Below are 25,470 nucleotides of genomic sequence, written 5' to 3' on the forward strand. Positions count from 1 at the left end.
ATACCATACTTCTGCCCAATTTGTTTAAAGATCTTGCTGCAGCCTTCTTTCTTTGGCGAGCCCCTGGACTCAGCAGGTAAATCACACTTCAAATGTGCAAGCAAACAGGCAGAACTGCGTGTCTAATAAATTAATGGAAAACTCATTTTATTTTAAACTTCATAAAAGCCATAATTATAAATATGACAAACTTAAATGAACGTACACTGCTATGGGGTACAGGCAAATGAACAAGCTTTCTCCAGTTGGAGCTCTTTCTGTGTTCTGAAGTGTAACATGATGGTAGCTGCCTTCATGGGTATAAAAATAAGCCTCTGGTGTATCAAAGTATACGTAATCACTTCAGCTGCCCTGAAGTGAGAATGTATAAAGCAAACATTAACCTTGGAATTCTACTTCTCTTTGGTATTATCAAACAACTTAAATGTCCTTTTTGACTGTGCAATGAAAATCTCTACTACAGGTACACAAACTTAATTCTAAATAGCTGGCTGTTCAAACATGGCAGAGATTGGGCGGTCAGGTGCATAACTGCTGTACAAAACAGTTAGGTGAAACTTGCATCAGGAACCTAGGACTGACTCTGACTCATGGGGCAGATGGGCTGGAGGCTGTTGATACCGCTCATCCATGTACTACTGCTCACCGAGTCGTTGAGAACTGATGGTTCGAATTAATCAAGGACAAACCTGTGTCTTCCTATGAAAAACTGGGGGCTGTGTCTGTCTGGAGGGCATCTCACCCTGAGCCATAAACAGCAGCATTACAGGGTCATGTATGGAGCTTTAAGGCAGATTTAAAAAAAAACCAAGCTACATAGTAAAGGCTTTGCAGTGTGCAAGTGAGGAGAATGTCAAAACTTCTGATGAGGCTATCTCCAGTTTCCCCTCTGCACCTCTGATAGAGAGCTAGAAATCATTTCTTTGTAGCAGTCTTCCCTTAGTGACTCAAAGTGTAAATCCTCTTAAGGCCCCTTACAGCAACTGGCTTTCATTTTGTCAGTCACCCCCTCGCACTGTAGCTCAGGCAGTAGTATAGAACTGTACGGTGTGTGAGAAACAACTCAGGAGGGCAGGGTGCTTGGTGGTATACTTTATGAGGCTTTGTATTTCCATGTTTAAAAGCTTGAATTGCATGTTTACAGGCAGAAGACTTAGGTGTCAAGAGGTGCATGACACTCTAACTGGAAGTAAAGTAACATGACTGATGTACCTTTGTTACGGTCTGAGCTGTTGTGCAGCTATTTCAACTTTTGCACGCACAGGCCTTCTAGAGGTCTTGCTGCATAACATTTACATCAGCCTCTAATATTCTTGGTCATATGTATCAAAAATGCTAAACAGTGGTGGTGGTGGGAAGCTTAACCTTAGATATTGGTCTGATGCTGTATTACAAGCTAAGGACTGGTTTGCTCTTTAGTAATTTTTCCAGCTATATTTGTGGGGAAAAAAAGAGAAGTAGGTATTTGATAGAATATATCAAAGCAAATCTTAAGTGCTTACAGGAGTAACTTTTTTCTAAGAAAAAAAGGGCAAGAAAACTACGTTGTAAAATTACTTGGCCACAACCAGAATCTGCAGAGTTATTCTTAGGAGTATTTATTTCCTTTTAAATACTCCACCTGAGTGTTCTGTCTTATACATGGAGGGAAACACGGAGTGATGGCATTCTAATAGCCTGGGTGGGTAAAACGTTTGTCCTTTGTAAGGCAAGTCCTATTCACTGATCCTAAGCTTAAATCCTGTGCAGTTATGGGGGTGAGCCCAAGCCCCTGACTGTACTGTGTAAGAAGTGTTAGTGTATTCTGGTGGAGACCCAGGATCCTTTGTCCTTAAAGTGTTTGTCTGGCGTTAAGCAACAGCATTCCTTGCTTTTAGTTCAGTACACTGTGGACATTGAGCCTTATGCTCATTTCATCCAGCATAAGCTTTTGGCACTAGCTTGTGAGTGCAGTGGTGGGGGAGAAAGGGGGAAGAAAAAAAAAAAGCCCTTCCTGCAGAGCAGAAACCAACTACAGAAGAAAAACAACAGATTTTACTGTAGGCAAGCCTACCAGCTTGATCTCAAACAGCTGAGGATGTGCAATAACTTAGTACTAAAAGCTGGCAGTTCTGGCATCTGCCTTTTGTACTGTCAAAAATATACTCACTTGAGCTCTAACTTCAGAGGCGATAAAATATATGCAAGGCTCCACTGCCACTGGTATGAAATTTTAATTTCGTAGGGATGAAGCAGTCCTTGGCACATATTCCCAAAAGCCAAGGATAACCACAAAGAACCTAATTTGATTTTTGCTCAGCTTGTGCCCATGCTGTTCCCTGTGTTGATTTGCTGCAATAATCATCAGAAATTTCCCTTGGAAAGAAGGTAAGACACACTGTGACAAACTTGTCACAAATTTCCTAGCCCAGATGGTCTTTGAGAGAACGGCAGTCAGAAGGGCATGTGTTTTCAACGACCTTTTAAAGCTAGACATTTGTTAAGCAGCTGTCTGATGAAGGAAATTAAACAAAATGGATCTTGTATTTTCTGGAGAGGGCTAATAGCAGACTTCCACGGGAACAATTTTAGCCCACAGATAACATTTCTGGTACTCCTGTAGCATGTGTGCTCAGTTTCCCAAGTGGCACCTGTGCTCTAAAATAAGATTTAAATGCTACCTTTCTGTTTGGAAAACTGCCAAACCAACCTGAGTGGCAAAGAACTTCCTGTGGCTGTTTTAAAAACACCCTCTCCCCCAGCTGTGAAATGCAGTGAAATCTTAAGTCTGCCATTCGTAAAAGGACAAAACCCAATGCATTTTAGGATCAGTGAGGCAGTTAGAATTTAAATTAAAAAGAAAAACTTGCTTATCTTTAATCCTTTTCAGATACAATGTATATGGATCTTCTGGAGGAAGAGTGCAGATAGTTGGCTTCTGAAAAAAAAAATCTTATTCTGGACTAATCCCACTACTGCAATTTTCTTAAGAACTTTGACCCTACTCCTGTTGATGGTACTGGCCAAATGCTCAATGCATTCACTGTTTTCAACTTAAAAGGTACCTTCTTTTAAAAGATGTCTTGTACAATGGGATCAGCAACAGCATTTCTTGCGGCTGCGGTTTACTGGGGGAGAGGTTTAAACGATCCTTCCCCTACAAGCTGAATACTTATAAAAATATTGAGGATAAAACATGTCTTTGCTGGGATGGTGATGGTGGGTAGCTCCCTACCTCCTCACACAAGCAAATAGGACTACCTCAGTAGATACAGAGAATCTGACAGTGCACCTTCAGATGAAAACCTTTCACACCTGCTAAATGAAGGGTGTGCTGCAGTGTCTGTATGCTGCTGCTGGCTGATCTCCTGATGTTACCGCTGACCTGGATAAAGCTAGGTCTTGCAGCTGGTAGGAAGAAAGCCATAGAGTATCTTGTTCTGTAATATTTCATACCTGTATTACTTTATACATAATAACAGTTCTCAAAGTAGGTGTAATATGAGTGAAGCCATTGCTTTTCTTTTAGAAATAGCAAAAGCATCAATCTTCCTTTGTCCTTTGCTCCTGTATACATATTCTAGATCAGCTGAGCATGTTAGTCTGGAATACTACATGCTCAGCAGTAGAAAATGTACATTTAGATGTGAGAACTAGTTCAATGCTGAAAACATTCAAGATAGCAGCACAAATATGTAGTAAAAGCTATTTGGTCCTGAGACTGAATAAGCAGAATACACAATATTTTTTTCCCTACATGTTTACTTTAAGAATAAAATCCTAAACCCATATACCCTGTATTTTGGGAGAAGGGAACTTGAATGTTAGTTTTCCTCTTAACTCACTAGACTTTGATTTGAAGTGTGGAAAAACTGCAATAAATGAGTTCTGCCAGTTCATTTGCATACAAGAATTTCAGCCCCTTCACAAGCCTCTCGATCAGTGCTTGCTCCAATACCATAGCAGCAAAAACTACAGCTAAGAGCCCACCACCCTTAACTGGCCAATCAGTGATGCCATGCTTTTGGCTATAACTTAGAATGTAATTTTCTTTTTACACATATGTGTAGTAAGAGTTATTCACCTGTTCTCAGGCTGCAGGACATATCAAAACCACCTCCTTAAATGGTATTGCACAGGTCTGTCTCCTCACTGCAGCTGTGATACCTTAAGAGGAGTAGCACTGTTAAAATCTAAGAAAAAAGGACCCTCTTGTTGTGGCAGGAATGTGGTGGGGATAATGTTGTAAACGCCAGCAAATATGTTCTCCACTTCCAAGTAGCAAAATCCACACCTATGATAAAAGAAACTACCTGTTAGAACTAAGATCTGAACTATTTTTCAAACCTCAGACTTTAAGTGAGTGTTACCTGTAGTCACCACTGCTCATTTTCTGAAAGCCGTAGGAACCAGGATCTCCTACTGTTGAGACCGTGACAAGTTCAAAACCAACGCTGTATTGCCTGCAAGTGATATGATAGACTGTTACTTTAGTTATTTGGATCATCAGGATTACCACAAAGAGGACTATTCATTAAAAACAACACAGTATAATGGAAGACACCCAAAAGTTTTATCACATAGGTTAAGCCAAACTTACTAGGATGTGAACTTAGAATTTGGAGGAAGACAGAACACATTTCAGGTTTGGAACTAGACTATTTGGAAAATGCCTGTTAGAAGTCTGCCTCCACATTTAAGTGGACTTCAAGTAGTTAAACTTGTGGTGGCATGTTCTGCCAACATGGCACAGATCCTGAGGTGTGATCTGATCGCTGTCAGAGGAATCAGTGTCTGATCTCAGCAGAATTTCTCAGGTTGCACTGTAACTTAGGACAGTTTGTCTACGACCTGTTAATGCATGTGACAGGCACCACGGCCCCTGTCATTCAAACTACCCAAATACGATCTGCAAGTGCAGAAAAACACACATACAAACCCCCCCCTCAATTAGTGGAACAGTAGAGCCACACCTTTGCACCCGTTTTCATTTCATGAGAGAAGAAGTATCCTCAAAGACGGGGGGATGGATAGAGAAGTGCTGCCATTTTTCAGGGCCCACCATACAGCTGTGCAAAAAGGTAAACACTTGACTGCGTGCCAGGAGATGTTGCTATTTAGAAGCACTGTGTACTGGTATTTTGAGGCAGATGATTAATTTTGCCAAAGGAATTTGACCTGTGTGGGTCTACTCTACAGGGCACTGGCATCCATTACTTCTGGCCTGCTAGTGGCAGAGTAAATGCACTTTCAAGAGCTGAAGCTACTGCACAGGCCATTATTTGAGAGCCTGTAAGGGTTTAGTATCCTGCATATCAGCCCTCCTACAAAAGAAAAGGAATTATGATCGTAATCAGTTTTAAGGGGAAGAAAGAGTCCTCTGTACCTTCTTCCCTTCTGTGCAAGGCCTAGCTCTGCTCAGACCCCAAAACTGAAGAGAAAGCCAGCTCCTGGTCTCCTTGTAGGCCACAGCTTTCCTCAGTAGCAAATGAGCAGGTTTAAATCACCATTGAGGGTGAAGTTACAAACATAAATAGTACTCAATCTGAGCCCCCTTCCATCCCTTGTCTTCTGGATTTTCAGGGAGCTTCCCACCCTTCCTGTGGAGGATACTGACAAAGCTTTTATCTTTAGTATGTAACGCTCTCGCTGTGTTGATGCAAATTTCTTGTCTACAAACCTTGGTCCACGTAGTTCAATTAATAATGGCCCATTCTTGTCCAGCTGGAATTGATACATGGGGTTATTTTTGTAGGTGTCTCTGAAATTTCCACATCCTCCAGCACTGTGACCTTTCCACTGTCCGTTAACCTGAAAGATGTCAAAATTACACAAAATGTTATATCCTGAGGATTTATATTGCTTATTTATACACACGAACAAGACTAGAGGCTCCTCTCACTTTAGAGTTCACTGCCTTCAGTCATCTCTCCTAATTTTTAAAGTGTAAGTGAAAGACTGTGTTAAGTATTCAGGAAGTTTCACTGCAGTCCTTCATCCACCTTGATCAAAGTCTTACATCCCTTAGAAATGCACTGTATTTTTCAGCTTATATTTACTAAGTCAGTACTGAGTAACTGTTTCCAACTCTGACAAATTGCATCTTATGAAGAAGCGATCCCATGACTACTGGGCTATGCAGGTTATTTTTTCTGCTCAAAGACCCCCCTGTTGTGCTAAATGAGAAACAGCAGCAGTGTTGCAATATTTCCTTTTGAAAGCACTGCCTCCAGCACTGTCCATTTACCTCTGTGCACTCTGAGAACCAGCATTACAGGGACAACATACCCATAAGGACAGATTCTGCAAGGACAAAGACATACAAGAGGAAAAAGCTGCTCAGGCTTTGAGAAACGGGCCATCTGTTTGCAAGTTCCTCCTGCTAGTCATTAAACTGAAAGGTTAGACTTCTAAGACATGCCAGGCATTCACACAAATTTATAGCTGAGATCCATTTCTCCTGTTACTTCCCTCCCCTTTCTGTCAAACCAGCAAGGAGTAACATTTTTTCTTGCGATTTAATTTCTTTACTCAGTGCCCAAAGACCTCGAATGTGTCAAACTTGGAAGCAAGGGGGATTTCTTCCCCCGCCATACTACTGCCCAGGAACCTAAAACTGCTGTGTGCTGCTAGCTTTTCAGGCCTTTTCCACCTCTGCTGCAGTTAGTTAGTTCCAGGAATGGGCCTAGGGCTTGGTGAGCTCCAGAAGTGACAACTCAACTTTAGTAGAAGACACCTAGCACAACTTGCTTTGACTGGTAAACTGTGAATTAGTTATCTGCTTGTTTTAAAGTGTGACAACTGCTAAGCAAGCACCAAGAAAGCATTAAGCACAAACAACTAACTTTTTGTATTTAATCATAAAGGCAGAGCTTGCCTTGGATAGACAGGAATACAATACTAGACAGACATCTTCAAATAATTAACAGGAGGTTTCCACATATTTAGTTTTCTTTTGAAACATAATACAACATAAAACAGATGTCCTGCCTCAAACAAGCTGGTCACCTTCAGTCACTTTTTGACCTCTTAAAACGTCCTCCCAAACTAAGGCCAGTTTTGAAGAGCTAAAAAGGACAATGGTTTCTGGAAGAACCAAGCAAATCATCTCACCCTTCCCAGGAATCTCTCTAGCCAGTTACCATTCTCCAGAACAGGCTAGCTTCAAGGAACTTTTGCAGAAGTAAGAACTGGTATGAAACACTGAACCCAAGAGCCTAGCTGCAAGCCAACATGCCCACCTGACCACATAGAGTAATGTAATCCTTGGCTTCAGGCAGGAGTGTCCTAGAAAATGGGCTGTTCCACTGTGGCTCAAAAAAGCCTTGTTTCTCTCTTCACGAAGAGAATCATAGAATCATTAAGGTTGAAAAAGATCTCTAGGATCATCAAGTCCAACCGCCAACCCAACACCGCCCTGCCTCCTAAACCATGACCCAAAATGCCACCTCTACAAGTGTTTTGAATACCTCCAGGGAGGGCGACTCCACCACCTCTCTGGGCAGCCTCTTCCAATGCCTGACCACTCTTTCAGTAAATAAATGTTTCCTAATAACCAACCTAAACCTCCCCTGATGCAACCTGAGGCCATTTGCTCTTGTCCTGTCACTAGTAACTTGGGACAAGAGACCAACACCCACCTCACTACAACCTCCTCTCAGGTAGTTGTAGAGAGCGATAAGGTCTAACCTCAGTCTCCTCTCCTCCAAGCTAAACAACCCCAGTTCCCTCAGTCACTCCTCACAAGACTTTTTCTCCAGACCCTTCACCAGCTTTGTTGCCCTTCTCTGGACTTGCTCCAGCACCTCAATGTCCTTGCACTGAGGGGCCCAAAACTGAACAGAGAATTTCAAGGTGCTGCCTCACCAGTGCCTGAGTACAGGGGCACAATCACTTCCCTACTCCTGCTGGCCACACTAGTCCTGATACAAGCCAGGATGGTGTTGGCCTTCTTGGCCACCTGGGCACACTGCTGGCTCCTGTTCAGCCAGCTGTCAACCAACACCCCCAAGTCCTTCTCTGCTGGGCAGCTTCCCAGTCACCCCTCCCCAAGCCTGTAGCATTGCCTGGGGTTGTTGTGACCCAAGTGCAGGACCCGGCACTTGGCCTTGTTGAACCCCATACAATTGGCCTTGGTCCATTGATCCAGCCTGTCCAGATCCCTCTGCAGAGCCTTCCCACCCTGAAGACAGAAGCTTAAGAGGTTACTGTTCGAACAGAAGACTTGCCTATAGTGGGATTCCCCAGGGTATGCATGGTAGGTACAGAGATTAAAGTTAACAGCAATGGCTGGCTTATTCTTTCTTGGGCATAGAATCACTAATACATGAAAATACATGCAAGTTACATTATCCTCTGAGCTCTTATACTTCAGCTGAAGGTATAACTGCAGCTCATGTTGACCGCTAAAATACGAACAGCAGCTGGCCCCAAAACTGCCTGGGCTTCTGACAGTTTCAGTCAAGTTTTTTTGCTCTTACCCCTGTTGCTGTACTCTCAGAGAGCATTCCTATAGGAAATATACCACGGGTACATGCCTTGATCCTGTTCAGCAGTATGAGTGCTCACTCCAGTGGCTACAGACCTTTGAGAAGTCTTTGCAAAATTTAGACATAGTAATGTATTGTGATATTGCCTTCCCAAGTCCATTTGTCACAGCCTTGCTACTGGTGCCTTTGGTGTGCCATTGCTGATTTTGTCCCATCGTGCCAGGAGTTTTTTTTTCCCAAGAAAATCAGGCAATTCTCTCAAAAGAAGATGAGCAACACTCTTGCAGGGTTTTTACTCTGCAGTAGTATTAGCACAATCTGCTCTCTGCAGTACAGTTACATATTAGGGTACAGGTCGTTATTCTAAAGGCCAGTCTATTCTACAAAGGCTTTACCGTATATCTGCAATTGCACAGTTCTAACACCATACTCTACATTGAAGGTGGAGCTTATACACCAAATGCCAGTGAAAGTTAAGCCACCACCCAGACAGAGTGGTGTGAACAGAGGGAACCAGTCCAAGGATTTCTATGTTGGTACGAATTATGCTAACAGTGCAGCTAATTGTTTGGTAAATTATACGTAACTTGAGTACAGGATTGGTCTTGTGCTAATGATGCTTACATTAAGCTTTAGTTAAGAAGTTTCATTTGTTAGAAGATGGCCTAGGCTGGCGTTTTTGGGTAGTAGTATAAAAATATATTTGAAAACCATGGACATCTCAAATACAGAAAAGCTAAACCAAAATTATTAACCAGTGACCCATAAAAGAAAATATTTCTTTACCCGTTTGGAAATGGTGTAAAGCGTAGGAATCTTGGAAAAGGTGAACTTGCACAAGGAGTACACCTGTGTTGTAAAAGAATAAGCTGGTCACATTCATCTTGCACTTTTCATATGAAATCATGACATGTTAAAAAAAGCACAACTACCCACACATTTTAGATACTTGTTCGCTACATGGCTATATTACTCATCAGATAACCCTGTCTGAAACTCAAAATCTATAATAGTGCTGGGACTAACAAGACTTAGTTCTACTTAATTTTTATTAAGAAAAGCAAAATGGAAACAATCTGCATTTTACTTTTTTTCGTTGCCAAAATGAGACATCTAGCATCGATCATCCCATGACTCAGCAGTTACAGGAAAACCCAAATACCAAGTCCAAGGACTTAGAGAAGCCAAAACCACCCAACTTCAAATCTTAAGTGGGATCTAAAATAGCCTTATTTTGGATACATAGAGAGCCAATGCTCTGCCCATACACAGATATTATTTTTTTATTCTAGGAAATAAAAGTATTTTTCAGCTAATTACTAAAATTTCATTACTAAAACCACACACACTGTATTATCTGAACTACAACAGAGAATGTAATCAAGCACTTCATGCAGTGGTTCTGCTCCACCATTCATAGCTTCCCTCCCCCAGAATAACAATATCAATCCAGAAGTACATTTTTTTAATCAAACTTACAAATAAAGGACACTTTAAATTGTTTACATTCATTATGAAATCAGCACTACGTACTCTGATGGTGTAATGGATCGTGTTTTGTTTCTCATACTGGGACACCACTAAGGTAAACGTATGGGGCCCTGGAGAGGTCAGCTTTATCTTGGTCAGATAATGAGGACTGTTGATCCGAATACCATCAATATATGGAGGAGGATCAGCTGAAAAAAGAAAAGGATGAACACTTCTCCCTGGTCAAAATATCCCCCAGCTTGGTAAACCTCTGAGCTGTTTTATATCAGTGAATTTGGCCAAGAAAGTCAGATTGTTGGTACTAAGGTTAGACTGTAAGCAGATTTGAGTGCTCTCAAATGAATAGTGTCTCGAGATTTGCTCAAAAAAAAAAGGACAGATAATCTTAAGAGCAACTATCATTTTCAGGAGAGGTACATCACATGACAGGACACAAATTCTCCACCTGAAAGTGCAGCTTAAATCCCACGACTCGCAAGAACTGCTTATCCATCTCCCACCAATGTCACTACTCAAAGGAGACCTTATGTTGAAATTTAAAGAAAAAGATAAGGAATGTTTGAGCACTCTTTAAAAAAAACCTCTGAGGAGACTGTTCCTTCTCCATTGGCTGGACAGTTCCAGAATGCAAGCTGCCAAAATCTTTGGCTGTTGGGTAAACAAAACTTTAAAACATGTTAATTTCTTTAACTGACACACACTTCTGTCTCTCTCTCCCCAAATCCTTGTGTCATTACACAGATGTAGTTGCACCCCAGTACCAATGCACATCCAGCACTTACTCTAAACATCCCAAATACTGCTTTTTATAATTCAACAGTATAATTTGTTTTTTGGCCTCTAATTGGTGCTTTCCAGACTTCTTTTTATTTCAGCAAAACAGGAACGAGTCCAGCCAATTACTTCAATAGGGCCAGGATCAGGTCCTTTTATTTTCTCCCACAAAGCAACATGGGAGAGGGGAAAGGATTAATATAAAACAATGAGAAGCTTAGGAATGGGAAATCTCAGCCTCACTGCCAAAGGATTAACTTGCTTTGTTCTGATCTCATTTTAACAGATGGTAAAAATAATACTGCAGCTTGACCAATCTATTTCCATGGAAAAAGGTTTTAAACAAGTTTGAGCTCGTGAGATTAAAAGTTTACAAAAGAGTTTGGGTAGTGAGACAAAACATATGGATCATCCAGTTCTTGCTAGTGATCTTGCTGGAAGACTGTCTCTTTCAAGCACAACTGAACGATTCCCTCCACTACACAAATGTGTTTGGTTTGCCCACTTAAGAATGTTTTCAGGAAGACAGTGTGTAAAATAAGCACTGCTACAAGTACTGGCAACACCAGAAGAATGTCTTGGCCTGTAAGGGGAAGCAGATGCTTTAACAAGATCAGCTCTTGCAAAAACAGATGATGATTTGGTCAGGTCTCGACAGATGCTTTCCGCAGAAAGGCAGCTTGGATTCTAGGGGAATTGGTCGACAAAGTTCCCTGAACAAGAGCAGAGATGAACAATGCAACCCTTACCAGCCACTCCAATAGCAAAAAACCCCACAAATTCCACTCTGGTGAAAAGAGCTTTAAAAGCTACTCTCTAGTTAACTGTTGTTATTACGTGTTGCATGAGCAGCTACCTGAATGCAACCCTGGTTCTAAAGAGGTTCCCTACCTGTAAAAGCAAAGGCCAAATCCCACCTGCCTTAGGATGCATCTTCACCGAATTATTCCAAGAAATATTTTTACAGAGATCTCTAACTTGATGTAAAGATAAAAATATTATATTATTAGCTCTCCCTTAAAGCTGCAGCCTACCCTATCCATTCAACCTGGGCATTACCTTTATTTTCTGTGTCTCAGCCTGCATTACAGACCTGCTATCTGTCTTGAAATAAAACATACATGGTGTTTTTGCAGCTACAAAGCAGCTCCAAAAGTCAAAGCCCCTTCCTGTCAAGGTGAGTAGAATCTGACCTATAATGACCAACAGTAATACTTTGATAAAATATGAACATCTAAATATTTTTCTTAAACATTCCATACCTGATACTTTGAAATATGTTGACGCGTTCAGCTGTATCTCATGAGCTTGCTTACGTATTTTGCTAAGCCAAGTTCATAGAACAATTAAACTTGATCATTTTCATTTAGTGGAAGCCACAAACATTTAAATAATTTCACGAATCTGGGAAATAATTATGCTATCGGATAAACAGCAGCACAATGTCTATTCCCTCTAAGTATTAACTACTGCCACTGCAAAAATCAACAGAACAATCAAGAAAATGCTGTGCCAAATTCAGTGTCAGCAGGACTACGTAGACCTTAGTGTGCTTCCAACACATACAGCGTGGTTTATTCCTTCAGCATAGACTGCTGGAAGTGGTCAAACAGGGCTAAATGACTAGTCCAGGAGAATGACCTCTTAGAGTGAGACACCTGGTTTTAAAGCAAAAAGTGCCTTTTCTCTCCACTAAATGCTTTGCAATTCTTCATTTATTTCTGACATCATCTTCTTGACAATTAAGGTACACTAACCTGGGTAGTAAACTTTTTTGCCATCAGTCTTGTATACAACCATTGTAATGAATTCCCGATTGTGTGCAAAGTCATCCTATGAAAAAAATGACAAATCGAGTAGAGTTATAGACTTCTGTGGAATGTAACTAATCCTTAAGCAGAATCAATATCATCCCCTTCGATCATCACATCAGTGATATTTGTATTTACTATGATACCTGATCCAATTATTTAAAAAACAAACAAGCAAAACACACACAAAAAACCCCAAACCTTGAAATACACAAACTGCCACTAATTTCATATATAACAGTTCAGAATTACTTCATTACCTTTATGGTGGAGAATATAATTACCTTAGTCAAATTTTTACCCTGAGTCTATTTCAACAATCTCGTATACGATTATGTGTAACTGCTGAATTCAGAATTTATACAAATACATAGATACACATACTTGAACATGGAAATATAAAATAGTAATATACTAGTAACATAGAAAGCTATTTAAAAAGATTTACAGAGGATATCATAGAACTCATAATACAGCAAATGTAAGAAAAAGAACGCGGCACCTTATCTGTGATATGCCTGCTAAGCAAAACCCAGACGGCAGCACCACCTTGTGGGCACTGGACCTCGAGCTTGTATTGAGGATTATTAGCCAGGCTGTAGGCATCCTTCACCGGGCCTTGCTTCGCATCCCAAGTACTAGAAGTAATACAGACATGTTATTAGATGAGTAAGATACTAATTTATGCTTTGAAACCTAATTCCAAATCCTACACATACAGAGCTATCCGTTATCAGTGACAAAGTTACTGAAGGCTAATTTTCTGCAGGAATCTACGACAGTGGTTACATAATGCATTAGTGTCAAAAGCATCCTCGTTTTATAAATGACTTTACTGCAGGTTGATAATAAAACATGCTAAATACAAATAGCGTGGCTGTTTGGTGTGGTGACTGCAACCACACAAAGCACAGAAAAAGCTGAGCCATTCAGGGAGCCCAGGCTAGCCCATTATTGTGACGACTGCGTACATTAAGGGAAAAACATCTATGCTTTTGTAACTGTAAGACTCCATGGTGAGTCCAACAGTGAGTTCCAAAAGCTTGCCAAATTTTTTTCCAGTTTTTTATTCAGATAATTTTTATTTTAAAATTTGATCTGTTTTACCTTTGAAGAGTGCCTGCATGAACTGTTTTTAAAAAAAAAATATCTTTGAGGTACTTTATTGCAAAATCTGCCTGTTGCCTCATCAACTGTTTAGCCAAGGAAAATAAGGTATGAAAAAACAAAGCACTGATGACAGAACACAAAGCATGGCATGCTGGAAACAGAAGCGGATAAAACTGTTCCTAAGTCCCACTGACCCTCCCACATTTTTAAAAGTGAACAGCATGTGTGGAAGGCTGCATTGTCAACTAAGCATCAAATTATCACCATCGTTACAGAGTTACATACATCATTACAGCAGTTGCCCCAGTGCTAGGCATTTCCCTACACAGAGGTACAACAATTGCTAATAATATAAGGAAAGACAGACTAGTAGATGAGCTTTGAGATGAGCATACACACTACCTCATCTTTCTACATCGCCACAGTGTATTTTAGAGTTATTTGAACACAAATATGGAAGGAGCCTTTACAGATAAGCTCGGCAGCTGCACTACAGATGAAGGAGATTGTGCAGAGCCAACATTCACAGCAACTGTGTAGAAGCAGTGGCAAAATGCAGTATAGTGGAGTGGAAAAATATAGAAACCCTTGCTTTCTGAAACTGAGACACACACTTATCCTCAATCTGGGTGACAAAAAGACTCAAAGTGATGGATGCTAGGTAGAAGACAGGTATCACGTTCATTAAAAAATCAGCAGGCAAGGAAGATTATTTATGATAACTACAACTGGTGAAAAACTGAATTAGTTAAACTACTCTGACATCAACGAACACACCCTGTAAAGGCAACATGCACTGCACAAACAACATGCAACTGGCCAGGAAAATGAATTCCAAATAGAAACTAGGTCACTCAAGCGCTGGCTGGTCACTGCTTAAAGACGGACTGCACAAAAATCTGATTTCTATTCCAATAGAGAGATGTGGGACTGAGGTCAGAATCTGCTTATACAACCTTACGTCCACAGCAACATCACAAAGGTTGCTGGAGTCTCAACTATTTTATGGAAGTAGTCAAAAACAAAGCCTCGGCTGAAAATTGAAAAGTGTAAACTCAGGCTCAAGAGAGCATGGTTGGAGTTCAACCTCTTCAGCTGTAACTAGGAAGAATGGGAGGAAGGAAACACCACTTCAGAACGTTTAGCGAGATATAGACACAAGTTTAATCTCTTGGACCACCAACCTGTGAATACATGTAGATTCTTTAAAAAGACTTGGGTTCCAACTCAAATAAATAACATCGTAGTACTGGCATAGGTCCTCCCAGGCAATCCAGAAAATGCCTAAAAAGGAAATGCTGTTATTGTTTCCTTACCAGACACCTTGATTTTACTCGTTTTTCAGAAGTCTCCTTCCAGGCATATGATATAGCTTATATAAACCAGCACATCTGAAAAACTTAGCATCTGCATTGTCCAAATTTCTAAATTTAAACTTATCCCCCAAAACAAAAAATCTAAACCAAGAAAAACAAGTTAGTGTCTGCTTATCATGAAGGACTTTCTGAAGCTGTCAGAAGGCTTTTCATTCTCAAGTGCTAAGCAGAAGGTATGAGACAATCTGTGTTACGGAAAGTGACACCATTAGGTGGTTCTGACCTGCCTTCCCCTTTCCTAGGTTTCTGGAAAAAAATAAAAATAAAAATTTACATAGTCAAACAGGTTCCCCAATACAACAACCTACTTCAGTAGTCATCCAGCACAATCATGTGAGTACACCTGAATGTATTTCTAAGATACTTCATCCAACACCTACGTGACTTGCTTTGGCACCCTGAATCTGCTTCATCTTTACAACGTTCTTGTGCATTTATGTTAATTCTCCATAGCTCCCTTAATTGCAACTCCAGCCAACAACAATGCCTGCAAGCTGACAGGTTCCTGATGAACTCTCAACAAGGTAACAGCCTTATAATTCAAGTCTCTGGCACAGGCAGTCAAACATCTTGCAGCCCATTAAAAGAAAGAAAGAAAAAAAAAAAGCTATAGGACTTAGAGGACAAGACCAGAGTGTAAATCCAGTCAGAAGAAACAAATCTCTTAAAATTACTAATGTAATTTTATTTATAAATTCCTTACTAAATGAGTTGGTAAATAAATAAAGAGATACTCTCTCATAAGCCAGGGTTGGTAGGCTTTTGATTTAAATCAGAAGTTTTCCTTATCCATTTCACAAGGCTTACCAATAAATGCTATAGTTTAATGGGTTTGGATGCGTACTGTTGTCCAAATAGAGTACCACTGAACAAAAGGGCTCCCTCACAGAGATACACACACAGCAATTAGGATACTATAAGAAGAGCAGACATCTCTTTCTGAGTGTAAAAGGCAGCTTCTGCAGAATTTCTGAACTGTCAGCAACTTGCCCTTCTACCAGCAAACCCACACTGACTTTCCAGACGCTACATGCTGCTGCTCCCTAGGGAAGATGGGACAGGACAACACTGGGCATCATCCCAAGTGGCTTCTCTGGAGACCGACACAGTAGTACCACTGTCTCAAAGACAGATCTCAATCTACTCTTAGAGCCGGAAATGGAGTGTATGTAAAGATTTGTTTATAGATATATTAATGTAATGCAAGGAAAAAAATCCCACATACCTCCAGTGCATAACCTCAAATACAAGCAAGACTAATTTAAATACCAATTACAGTAAGCATGTTGATACATATTTACAAATGTTGGAGAAAAAAAACCCACAAGAAGTCTATTTGGTAATTAAAGCCAGCATTACACAGCTTCTTGTCAGAATGTTATCTTTGCACTGAACTCCCCCCCATGCCTAGATACTGAGATAGCAACACTAAGCAAGGAGGTAATTTCTTGTCAATGAATTTGAGATATATTAAACAGTCCAGATTACTTAAACCCCAGACAAACTGGAAATGACAGATTTACGTACACAAATACTTCCCAAACTTTTGGGCTATTTAGTTTCTAGTATTTGTTTTGCTCTCCCTCTTGTGGTTCTTAAGCATTTCTTTCCACCTTCCTTCAGGGATACACCACAAAGATCTATATTATCTGAAAAGGTATTGACTTTTTAAACCTTATTACCATTGTCTATTTTCTGAGCTGTTCTTGGATCAAAGTTCAAGTATTTTTGTAAATCTGGGGTCCAATTTCTTGTGTCATTTTCACTGTATCGTCCCTTCCAACGTAAGTGGCTCCAGGGATTTTTCAACTGAAGAAATCGAAGTCCCTAAAGAAATACGAAATAAAACTGCTGGATTCATCTTGTCAACATAATTTTTATATTTACATTAACATGGAACAAGGACCATGCTCAAGAAAATGCAGCATCATTAAGCTTTCTGCAATTTCCCCTTGGAGCTCAAGACAAAATAACTGTATTAGCTGTTACAGAAAACGGCCAGTAACTACCTATCACAGACACAGGTTTCAAACCGGCATCTGAAAACATTTTCAGTTTTACTTGATACCTTATATTCTCTTATATCCAAGACTGCGTATGCATGGGTTGGAACTAAACCCCATTTTTCTCCTTCCTCTTCAGACATCACCCCTGTTGCTGTTGTGATAAGGACATCTCCCTTGTGAAATCTATTCAAAAAGAGGTGAAAAATTGTTTCATTAAAATCTGGCAAGTTGCAAACTAACATTTGCCAGACACTGTAATAGCATGTTTTTACACTGTCCATTAGGGTGACCCTGTTTTTATAAAAAGTGGAATACAGGGGGGTTTTGTCAGCAGGAATTACTCCTGAAAAAGCTTGAGAAAGTAGAGCTATTTTCTTTCAGTATTTAAGTATAGGCTTTAAGTAAAAAAGTAATATTTTAATATCATTTTGTATTCTTTATGAATAAAAATCAGCATATATCAACCCAAAGTTCAATCTGTGTCACTTTTTAAAGATACTCTTCACAGATCTTCAGCTGAACACAAACATGTTCAGCTTAGCCAATGACTGCATATAGCAAATTAACAAATCTGTCACACCCCCAGGATTCTAAACGAGCTTCCCAAAACCAAAAGAATCAGAAGTTCATGCTTCTATACTTTTGCAGGTGTTTACACTAAAGTTTTTTGTCCCCCAGCAGAGGCCTTACAGGGTCTGAATTGTCAACTCAGAACAACTGAGTTCTGCAATTGTTCTGAATTGCAATTGTTAATTTCACAGCAATTATTGTTGTGAAAACACACTAGCATGTTTCCCAGCCCATGCTAAAACCCACGTACATACTCAGCATCCCTAGGCAGTTTACAGGGTCACTTGACTATGGATTGACACATTTTCAGTCTAGCACAGGTGAACAATAGTAATGCTAATCCTATCCTAGTTGCAGTCACACCTCCAAATTGCAGCACCGCAAATTCTGAAAAGTTGTTGACAATCAACTGAGAGCTCCTAACCAACTGAACAAGCACTGTCGGGGAGTCATGTGTTTTTATCATGAATGCAAACGTTTCAGTCAACAGACTATCCCCCTTCTGCTGCATTGAAATGCGTAAAAAAATGGTTGCACAAAACTGTTTTGAAGGAAGTCAAAGTACTTGCTAGCTAACATAAATTACAGCTGTATCTTTCACCATAAATAAAATTTTTATGGTAGGTCTGAAGATTGGTATTGCAGTTTTGATAGACTTTTGCTGCTCCTCCAGGAGATTTCCTCATGGGTCTAACAACCAGGATCTTGTGACATGATTAGTAATATTGTATTTGATCTGCTTGCTAAGGACAGCAGATCAATGCCAAAGTTCTGGGGGACTGTGTGGGAACACAGAACACATTTCCTTCTACTTTTTAAACACTTTTAACTGGTATATAGGTTCCAAGCTTCTTTTCTCTGACTCTGTATTCCATTTTCATCATCAACAAACGGGCTACTATTTTTTTTCTTCATATGTAAACAAGAAAAAATCACCTCAAATGAAATTCCACAAAATTTCACTATTCTGTTCTATCAAAGCCATCAACACCTCAATTCCTCTTCTTCCAGAAAGTATATAGAGGTTTTTTTAAAGCACAATTTGTAGTAGTACCAAAATGCTATTGAAGGATTAGCAGTGACTGTACTGCATTTACTGTGGTAATGTAGCTACTACACAGCAAGCATTTTAATTACTTAGGAAAGAATAAAATTCTACCTCTGATAAAGCATTCTGAAAGTACTATCTTTATTGAAAGCTTGATTGTCAGAGTGCATAGCAATTCTTTCAGGTATCCAACCAGTCAGCGCATGGAGATCAATATTCTGAAATGCAAGCATTCAAAAGAAATCAGAATAGATATCCATCTACAAGCATAGGATGTCTGTACACAAATTATGAAAGCACCTTGAAAGAAATAAACACAAGTTACAATACAGCTCTACACATAAAAGACTCAAGAATAAGACTATATTAAAAAAAACCAACCAAACAAAAACTTATTAGTTTAGGACACCATTTCCAAATAGCCTCAAAAAAACCCACAACAAACCCCAAAACAAAAAACAAACCCCAAAAAAACACCAACCAACCTTCCCCGGCCCGCCCAAAAAAAGAAAAAGGGCTGGAAAGTGAACTTCTGAAACAAACTGGAATAGGAGAATGATCAATCACACTCAATTCTATGATCTGTTCTATTTATTTCATTGATTCACAGACCTTTAAAGCACAGTCTCAGAAGCACTATTTGGAACCTTGCTATTATATATGCATTTTAAATAATTTAAGTTTTACTTTCAAGGCTCAGGGTTTGGGTTTATTCTTTTTAGTAAAGCTGACACTGACGTGTATTTCCATAAAAAGATGCTTCAATCTCCCATATTCCATCTCCTTGAAATATCGCTTATTCCCTTTTCTTTTGCTTTGTACTCCTCAAAGCAAAAGCAGAGACTATAAATGCTTCAAGTGTTAATAACCAGCACTGGTGGGTGGGGACTTGAGGAATTACAGGTACAAGACAGCCAGTAAGTTACCCTGATCACACAAGGAAGCCATAATACAGTCGAAAGCAGAGGGGGCAGGAAGGGTAGAGATTAAATATCGCAAGTCAAGCTGTTTTTCCAGATAGCAAATTAGAGGACAACAATGGGAATAAAACACAGCTACTCTCACCAGCTTCTGTCCTCCAGAACAAAGCAGCCCAACACTGACATAAACATAAAAGCATATGCTATGTTTACCCTGTATACAAAGCCACATTTGTCTCCATAATAATTTTTCAAAAGGTGGCGATTACCAAGTATACCCTCCAAGAATGCCATTATCAAGACAACAACTAGAATGTGAACAGCATCATGAAATCAAAAATATACTGTTAAAATTGTAAAGAAATTTAAATTCATATCAGAAATGCTTCCTAAGTAACAAATGAAGATTACGTGGGCTACTCATTTCAGTAAATCATCCCTCTTTGAAAGAATAATTTGCATGTCAGCCTAGCTGCAGTATGACGACTGTTTTTTTCAGTAACCACATTATAGGAACCTGATGTAAATGAGTGGAACAATCTGATAAACTTGCACAGATCAGAGTACTTGCTCCCTCTATACACATGTACTAAACGACTAGCCTCTTCCTTTTCTAGCTCACTCCCCCACCTAACGAGGGAGAACTGCCCTATTTACTGAATGACAGTTAGAAACAAAAATCAGCACCATTGATATGGGCAAAAAAAATTATGGCTTCAGCCAACACTTTCATCTAGACTCTATATAAGCACATATACTTCACAACCATAACTGCCAATCCTGCAGTCAGAGAATTAAGATTAATTCTGCCCATCAAGATGTCTTGCTCGTTCTATTTTGATGGAATAAACCTCCTTAAGTACAGGAGGCATATTTGTGAAAGAAAGAAATAGGAAAAGAAAAAAAAAAAAAAAAGCAACATTTGCCTCCCCAGGCAATTCACTTCAATTTCCCTAGAAGGAAAATTATTTGACCCAAGATTATTTAAGTAGAATTTTTGCCTCTTGGAAATAATCTGGTACTTACAGAATTTGATCCAGGAAAATCATATCCTCCCATGACCTTCATGTAAGCCTTTTCTATCAGTGATACCCATAATTCATTCCTATTGTTAGAATAAGAGCAGAGAAGCTCCCCGCTATGATCAACAGGTAACTGGTCATCTATGATTACCTGTGTGAAATAAACAGATGAAAAATCATCATAAAGCTAATGAAGTATTTTGGAAGTATTTAAAAAATAAAACCACACTCTTATTAATGTACAGCTTCTCAACCACAGCCAGGCCTGACCATCATTCTCACATATGGATGCCACTATCAATCCTGCAACGGTTCTCCCAAGTGAACAAGAAATTCTATTGCCAGCTCTTACTTGCACTGGTCTATGTGGTGACCTGTGATCACCTGCCTCACTATCCCCATAGGGATGAAGACAGTACGCTCTTGTAAAGTGACTAATATCTATACTAAAAGGTAGCTGCAGAAAAGTTCAGTGTAACTACCAGTATGAAAAGTAAACAAAACCCTGACAATATTCCTCACCTAATTAGGAAACAGAGCATGGACTGTGCTTGGTAACCAGCAGAAAAATAAACATTTATTTATCTATAAGGAAACAAACTATGTGTCACATCACTTTCACAGTCTCTAGTTCCAGATTTACATTTTTTTGTTTCCAGAAAGGAAAAACAACCCAAAGCAGCAGTTGTGGAAGTATTACAGAGTCAGAATCACAGAATGGCAGGGGTTGGAAGGGACCTCTGGAGATCATCTTGTCCAACCCCCCTGCTTGAGCAGGCACACCCAGAGCAGGGAGCACAGGAACGCATCCAGGCAGGTTTTGAATGTCTCCAGGGAAGGAGACTCCACAACCTCTCTGGGCAGCCTGTTCCCCTGCTCTGTCACCCTCACAGGAAAGTTTTTTCTCATATTGAGGTGGAATTTCCTGTGTTCCAGTTTGTGCCCATTGCCCCTTGTCCTGTCACTGGGCACTACTGAAAAGAGTCCAGTCCCATCCTCCTGACACCCACGCTTCAGATATAAGTATTGATAAGATAAGAGCATTCTTCTTTAAATTAGGTAGAATATATTTGGCATTATTAGATTGTTATTGCAGTATTTGTAGTGGTCTGAAACAGTTTCCCAGAGCAGATGTTTCAGTTTCACATTGGCATTAGTTTGTTACCAATGTGGGCTACCAGCACAGCACATTTTCTGGCCAAATCCTATCTGTGCAGGAATGAATAATCCTTTTTATAGAAGACCAAACGGCCATTCATCCTAACAAAAGGCAGCCATTAGGAGGTATTTTGGAAAGAGTATTAAGAGCAAGGCAAGCACATAAATGATATTTCCCTGAAATGTTCAGGTTCCAGAATTTTGCAGCTCATGGACTTCCTGACCCAGAGGTTATATCTTAGCAATTAATAGCCTTTAAGGACTTTCCCCTTAATCCCCTGCCTTGTGAATATGACCACTCAACTTCTGAACTCCCGTAAACATTCATCAGTCGCTATGATCTGCAATAATCAGTGCCACCGTTAAGTATTACACGAAGAAACACACTATTTTGTGCCCTTATTTATGGCACTGAAAAGAAAATGAAGTTGTTTGTGAGTTTACAAAGTTCTATCATATATCTTCAGGCATCTCCTCTCCTTACTAAGAATCTGTGGTCATTTGGGTTATTCCTCTTTGGTCATTCCATGTCTACTCTTCCTCGATGTCACCCTCTGTACTTTTAGTTCTGTAACTTCCTTTCTAAGATGGAGTGAAAAAGTGGGTTACTTGCACATGCTATTCATAAATATGGGATGCAAAGTTCTGTTCCTGTATGGTTTTCAGAATTCTTTTAAGCAATATGAGGATCTTAAATTAATTTAATGTGAGTAAGCCTATTTTCATTAATGTCTGTAGAAGAAATACTTATATTCTGCTACATACTTCACAATGAAAATGAATATCAGAAGGTTTAACAATTAATAACCACCTTCCAACAAAACGTATCTAAAGTTTTTGCTGTGCAATCATAGCTTCACAGTGAAGCAGACCAAGCCTTTAAAATATGACTTAAATATTAACAGTATGAAGTCTCCCCACCTTTCTAGGTACACCATTGATATGAAGCTTCACCATGTATTTGCCACACGGATTATATTCTGGTTCTCCTTTCTTATTCTGAGGATAAATTATACTGTTAAAAAGAAAAAAGGAGGAAGTTGTGACATAAATGACTTGGCTGTACATACACTGATAACAATAAAAGTGGTGTTAACATACTCTTGTTTCTGGAATTTATGCTGAACATAAATATGGAGCTTTTAATGAAAGAGCAACTCAAATTAAGTAAAAATTACAAAAATGTTTAAATGGTTTTATTTTTTCAGGCCTTGCTCTTGCTGCAGCTCTCTGCTAAATATAGTAACAAAAACAACATAAGTAATCGAATTGTTTTTCCAACATAACAAGGCAAACAAATTTATCTTACTATTAAACATACAGTATTTATATATCTGTAGTATAAATACAGTATTTGCCTGAATGACGAGTCAAACATTTGAAGGAGGAGAAGACAGTGCAGGACTCACTGCTCTCAAAAAGAATAAGTTCAGTTCTAATAAGTATATGTTAAAAAACCAAAAACAACAACAATCCAGGAACAATGTTCACACACTGGTCTGGCAACAGGCTCCTGGCAGAGTCTGCCAAACCCATGCCAGATTTATCACAGGATGCCAGTCAAGTGGAACTGAGATAGTGTTGTTAACATTAGTTCTACAATGAGATGCAAGATGGACCACCTGTTGCACAGCAGTTGGCACAGAAAAGTAGGAAAATAAACCTATAAAGCATTACAATTAAAATTTCTATTAAAAACCAAACAATACCTTCCCAACTATTTATTACTTCTCAAAGCACATCTGAAGTTAGACTCCAGTGTCTGTATACGTATCTATATAAAGTTGGCTTCCCTCTCAGAAGTGCTGAAGCCACGAGTCCCACTGAAATGAAGGTCAAGCAAATGCTAGTTTTTCAGTTTTTACCATGTCCAACTGCCATAGAACCTACTGCAAAAACTTGGCAGTATTAAGTCTGAAAAGATCTTAGAAAGCAACAGCTGATTACCTTGTGATCAGTTTTTTGTTGTATCTTCTTTCATATGCTGCACTGATAGCTAGTGATGCCACGAAAGAACAATCTGACACTATTGTCTACAAAGGAAAAAAACAGTGAGGACATTTACTAGTAACTTAGATACTGAAAGACAAACAGGATGCGTGGAGGGAAGGAAAACTGTCAGTTACTACTAAAATGGTAGGAAACGTATGGTTGCTCAACATGATGCCCCTACAGAGCAAACCAGAGTTAGAATTATTAATGACAATCAGAGGCAAATGCAGATACCTCAGCATTCACTCACATGTACTTCTTCCTCCCCAAAACACTGTGCGATATAAACCATATTCGATGGCGCAATCTATTGCTGATTTCAGAACAGTTTGGGCCATCTGCAACTTAACACGAAGCAAGCCATTTCCACTATTCTCAATGGGCCACTCTGCTTCCTGTCAAATAAAAACTTTAACACCTTGTGCAGTATTTTTTCCATGCAGGGAATTAAGTGATCAATTTGCTGCAGAGTACACCTTGCCTTTTTTCATACTAACCTTACCGCTATTTCTGGAAAACAGGATTTCCAGGGTGAATTCAAATTCTGATTTTCACTTCCACTGCTAACACACCTGTTTATTCTCATGGCTAGAGACTGCTTGGAATCTGAATTGATACAATTTATTTGATCTCATGAGAACCAAGGAAAGCACTCTCACATTTGGGGATTCCTTTTTCAACAAGAAGATCCCCTGCAATGAACTGCTGGGAGCACACATTTCTCTTTAGGAAAAATTTACCTGCTTTATGCTGAAACTTGATACAGTATAAATCATCGTAGGGTTATTTGTTATGTCATCTGGTCGCACCCACTTGGCAAATATCGCTTTCTGTTTGGGGGATAATGGTAACTTCCCACATTTATCACTAGATTTAAGAGAGAAAAAATTAGAAATAAATCAATAGCGGTTTAGAAAAGCTTTTCATGGTCTGTCCAGTCTTATACATATGTCTGATAGATGGTGAAAAACATGTGCAGAACAGTTATGCAGCTTTCTATACAGAGCTGTAAAACAATTTCAAAGAACACTGCTGCTAAGTTTGTGACTTTTGGGGGGGCGGGGAAAGCAAAAATAGTAAAACCATGAAATAAAACCCAAGAGCTTCCTTCATACAGGACTGAACAGGAGGAGAAGGGAATGCCAAAAAGCCATCTACACCAGCAGAAACTCAAATTCTGAACTTTATTTCAATATGAATGAATAATAAAAAGTTGCTTTAGTTCTGAAAATAGAGGCTTGTCTGATTGACAAGCCTTTAGCAAAAAACTGAAAACAACCCCAAGTGTCTTTGCTTATTCTGGCTATGTAATTTTAACATATTATTGCTCATGAATGAAGGTCTATCAGCTACCTATCACTCTTCCTCAGAAAGTCCTTTACAGAGGAAATGGCTATCACCTTCATTTTGCAGGTAACTGAGGCAGAGGGAGCTAAACGCATTAGCATGCAGCAGAATCAGGAAACGCAGCCAAGCTGCCAGCCCAGCCCAATCCTGCAAAAAGCCAAATATACCCTTGTCCTTATAGGCCTGAAGACACAACTGCCAAAGCACTGCAGAGCAGAATCAGCTTACATTAAAGTTTTAAGATCAGACTGGAAGAAGGAAGTGGTAGTATTTAAATATCTCTGCCTGAATTGTGCTTAAAAGCCTACTTAGACAATTTTAAACTCTGAAAAAGAAAATACAGAAATACCAAATATGGGAAAGCTTTGGAAATAAAA

General features: G+C 39.5%; 1 protein-coding gene across 4 annotated transcripts in view; it reads right to left on the minus strand.

Moving 5' to 3' along the window:
* Positions 1 to 130: 130 nt before the first annotated feature.
* The window catches only part of CAPN7 (calpain 7), a 36,964-nt gene continuing 11,624 nt past the window's right edge, over positions 131 to 25,470 (minus strand). For 3 of the 4 annotated variants that reach the window (XM_075083368.1, XM_075083366.1, XM_075083367.1), the window contains 15 exons: positions 24,487 to 24,613; positions 23,702 to 23,787; positions 22,676 to 22,769; positions 20,601 to 20,747; positions 18,766 to 18,872; positions 17,099 to 17,219; positions 16,713 to 16,857; positions 14,839 to 14,938; positions 13,047 to 13,182; positions 12,491 to 12,566; positions 10,002 to 10,147; positions 9,255 to 9,317; positions 5,660 to 5,790; positions 4,350 to 4,442; positions 131 to 4,273 (listed from right to left, as the gene is read on the minus strand). In XM_075083368.1, coding sequence (XP_074939469.1) covers positions 4,129 to 4,273; positions 4,350 to 4,442; positions 5,660 to 5,790; positions 9,255 to 9,317; positions 10,002 to 10,147; positions 12,491 to 12,566; positions 13,047 to 13,182; positions 14,839 to 14,938; positions 16,713 to 16,857; positions 17,099 to 17,219; positions 18,766 to 18,872; positions 20,601 to 20,747; positions 22,676 to 22,769; positions 23,702 to 23,787; positions 24,487 to 24,613 — 1,717 coding nt within the window. In that variant the 3' untranslated portion in view covers positions 131 to 4,128. The remainder of the gene's footprint in view (positions 4,274 to 4,349; positions 4,443 to 5,659; positions 5,791 to 9,254; positions 9,318 to 10,001; positions 10,148 to 12,490; positions 12,567 to 13,046; positions 13,183 to 14,838; positions 14,939 to 16,712; positions 16,858 to 17,098; positions 17,220 to 18,765; positions 18,873 to 20,600; positions 20,748 to 22,675; positions 22,770 to 23,701; positions 23,788 to 24,486; positions 24,614 to 25,470) is intronic. The other variant, XM_075083369.1, reaches the window with a different exon arrangement.

The sequence above is a fragment of the Phalacrocorax aristotelis genome, chromosome 2, assembly GCF_949628215.1.
Source record: "Phalacrocorax aristotelis chromosome 2, bGulAri2.1, whole genome shotgun sequence".
NCBI classification, from domain to species: domain Eukaryota; kingdom Metazoa; phylum Chordata; class Aves; order Suliformes; family Phalacrocoracidae; genus Phalacrocorax; species Phalacrocorax aristotelis.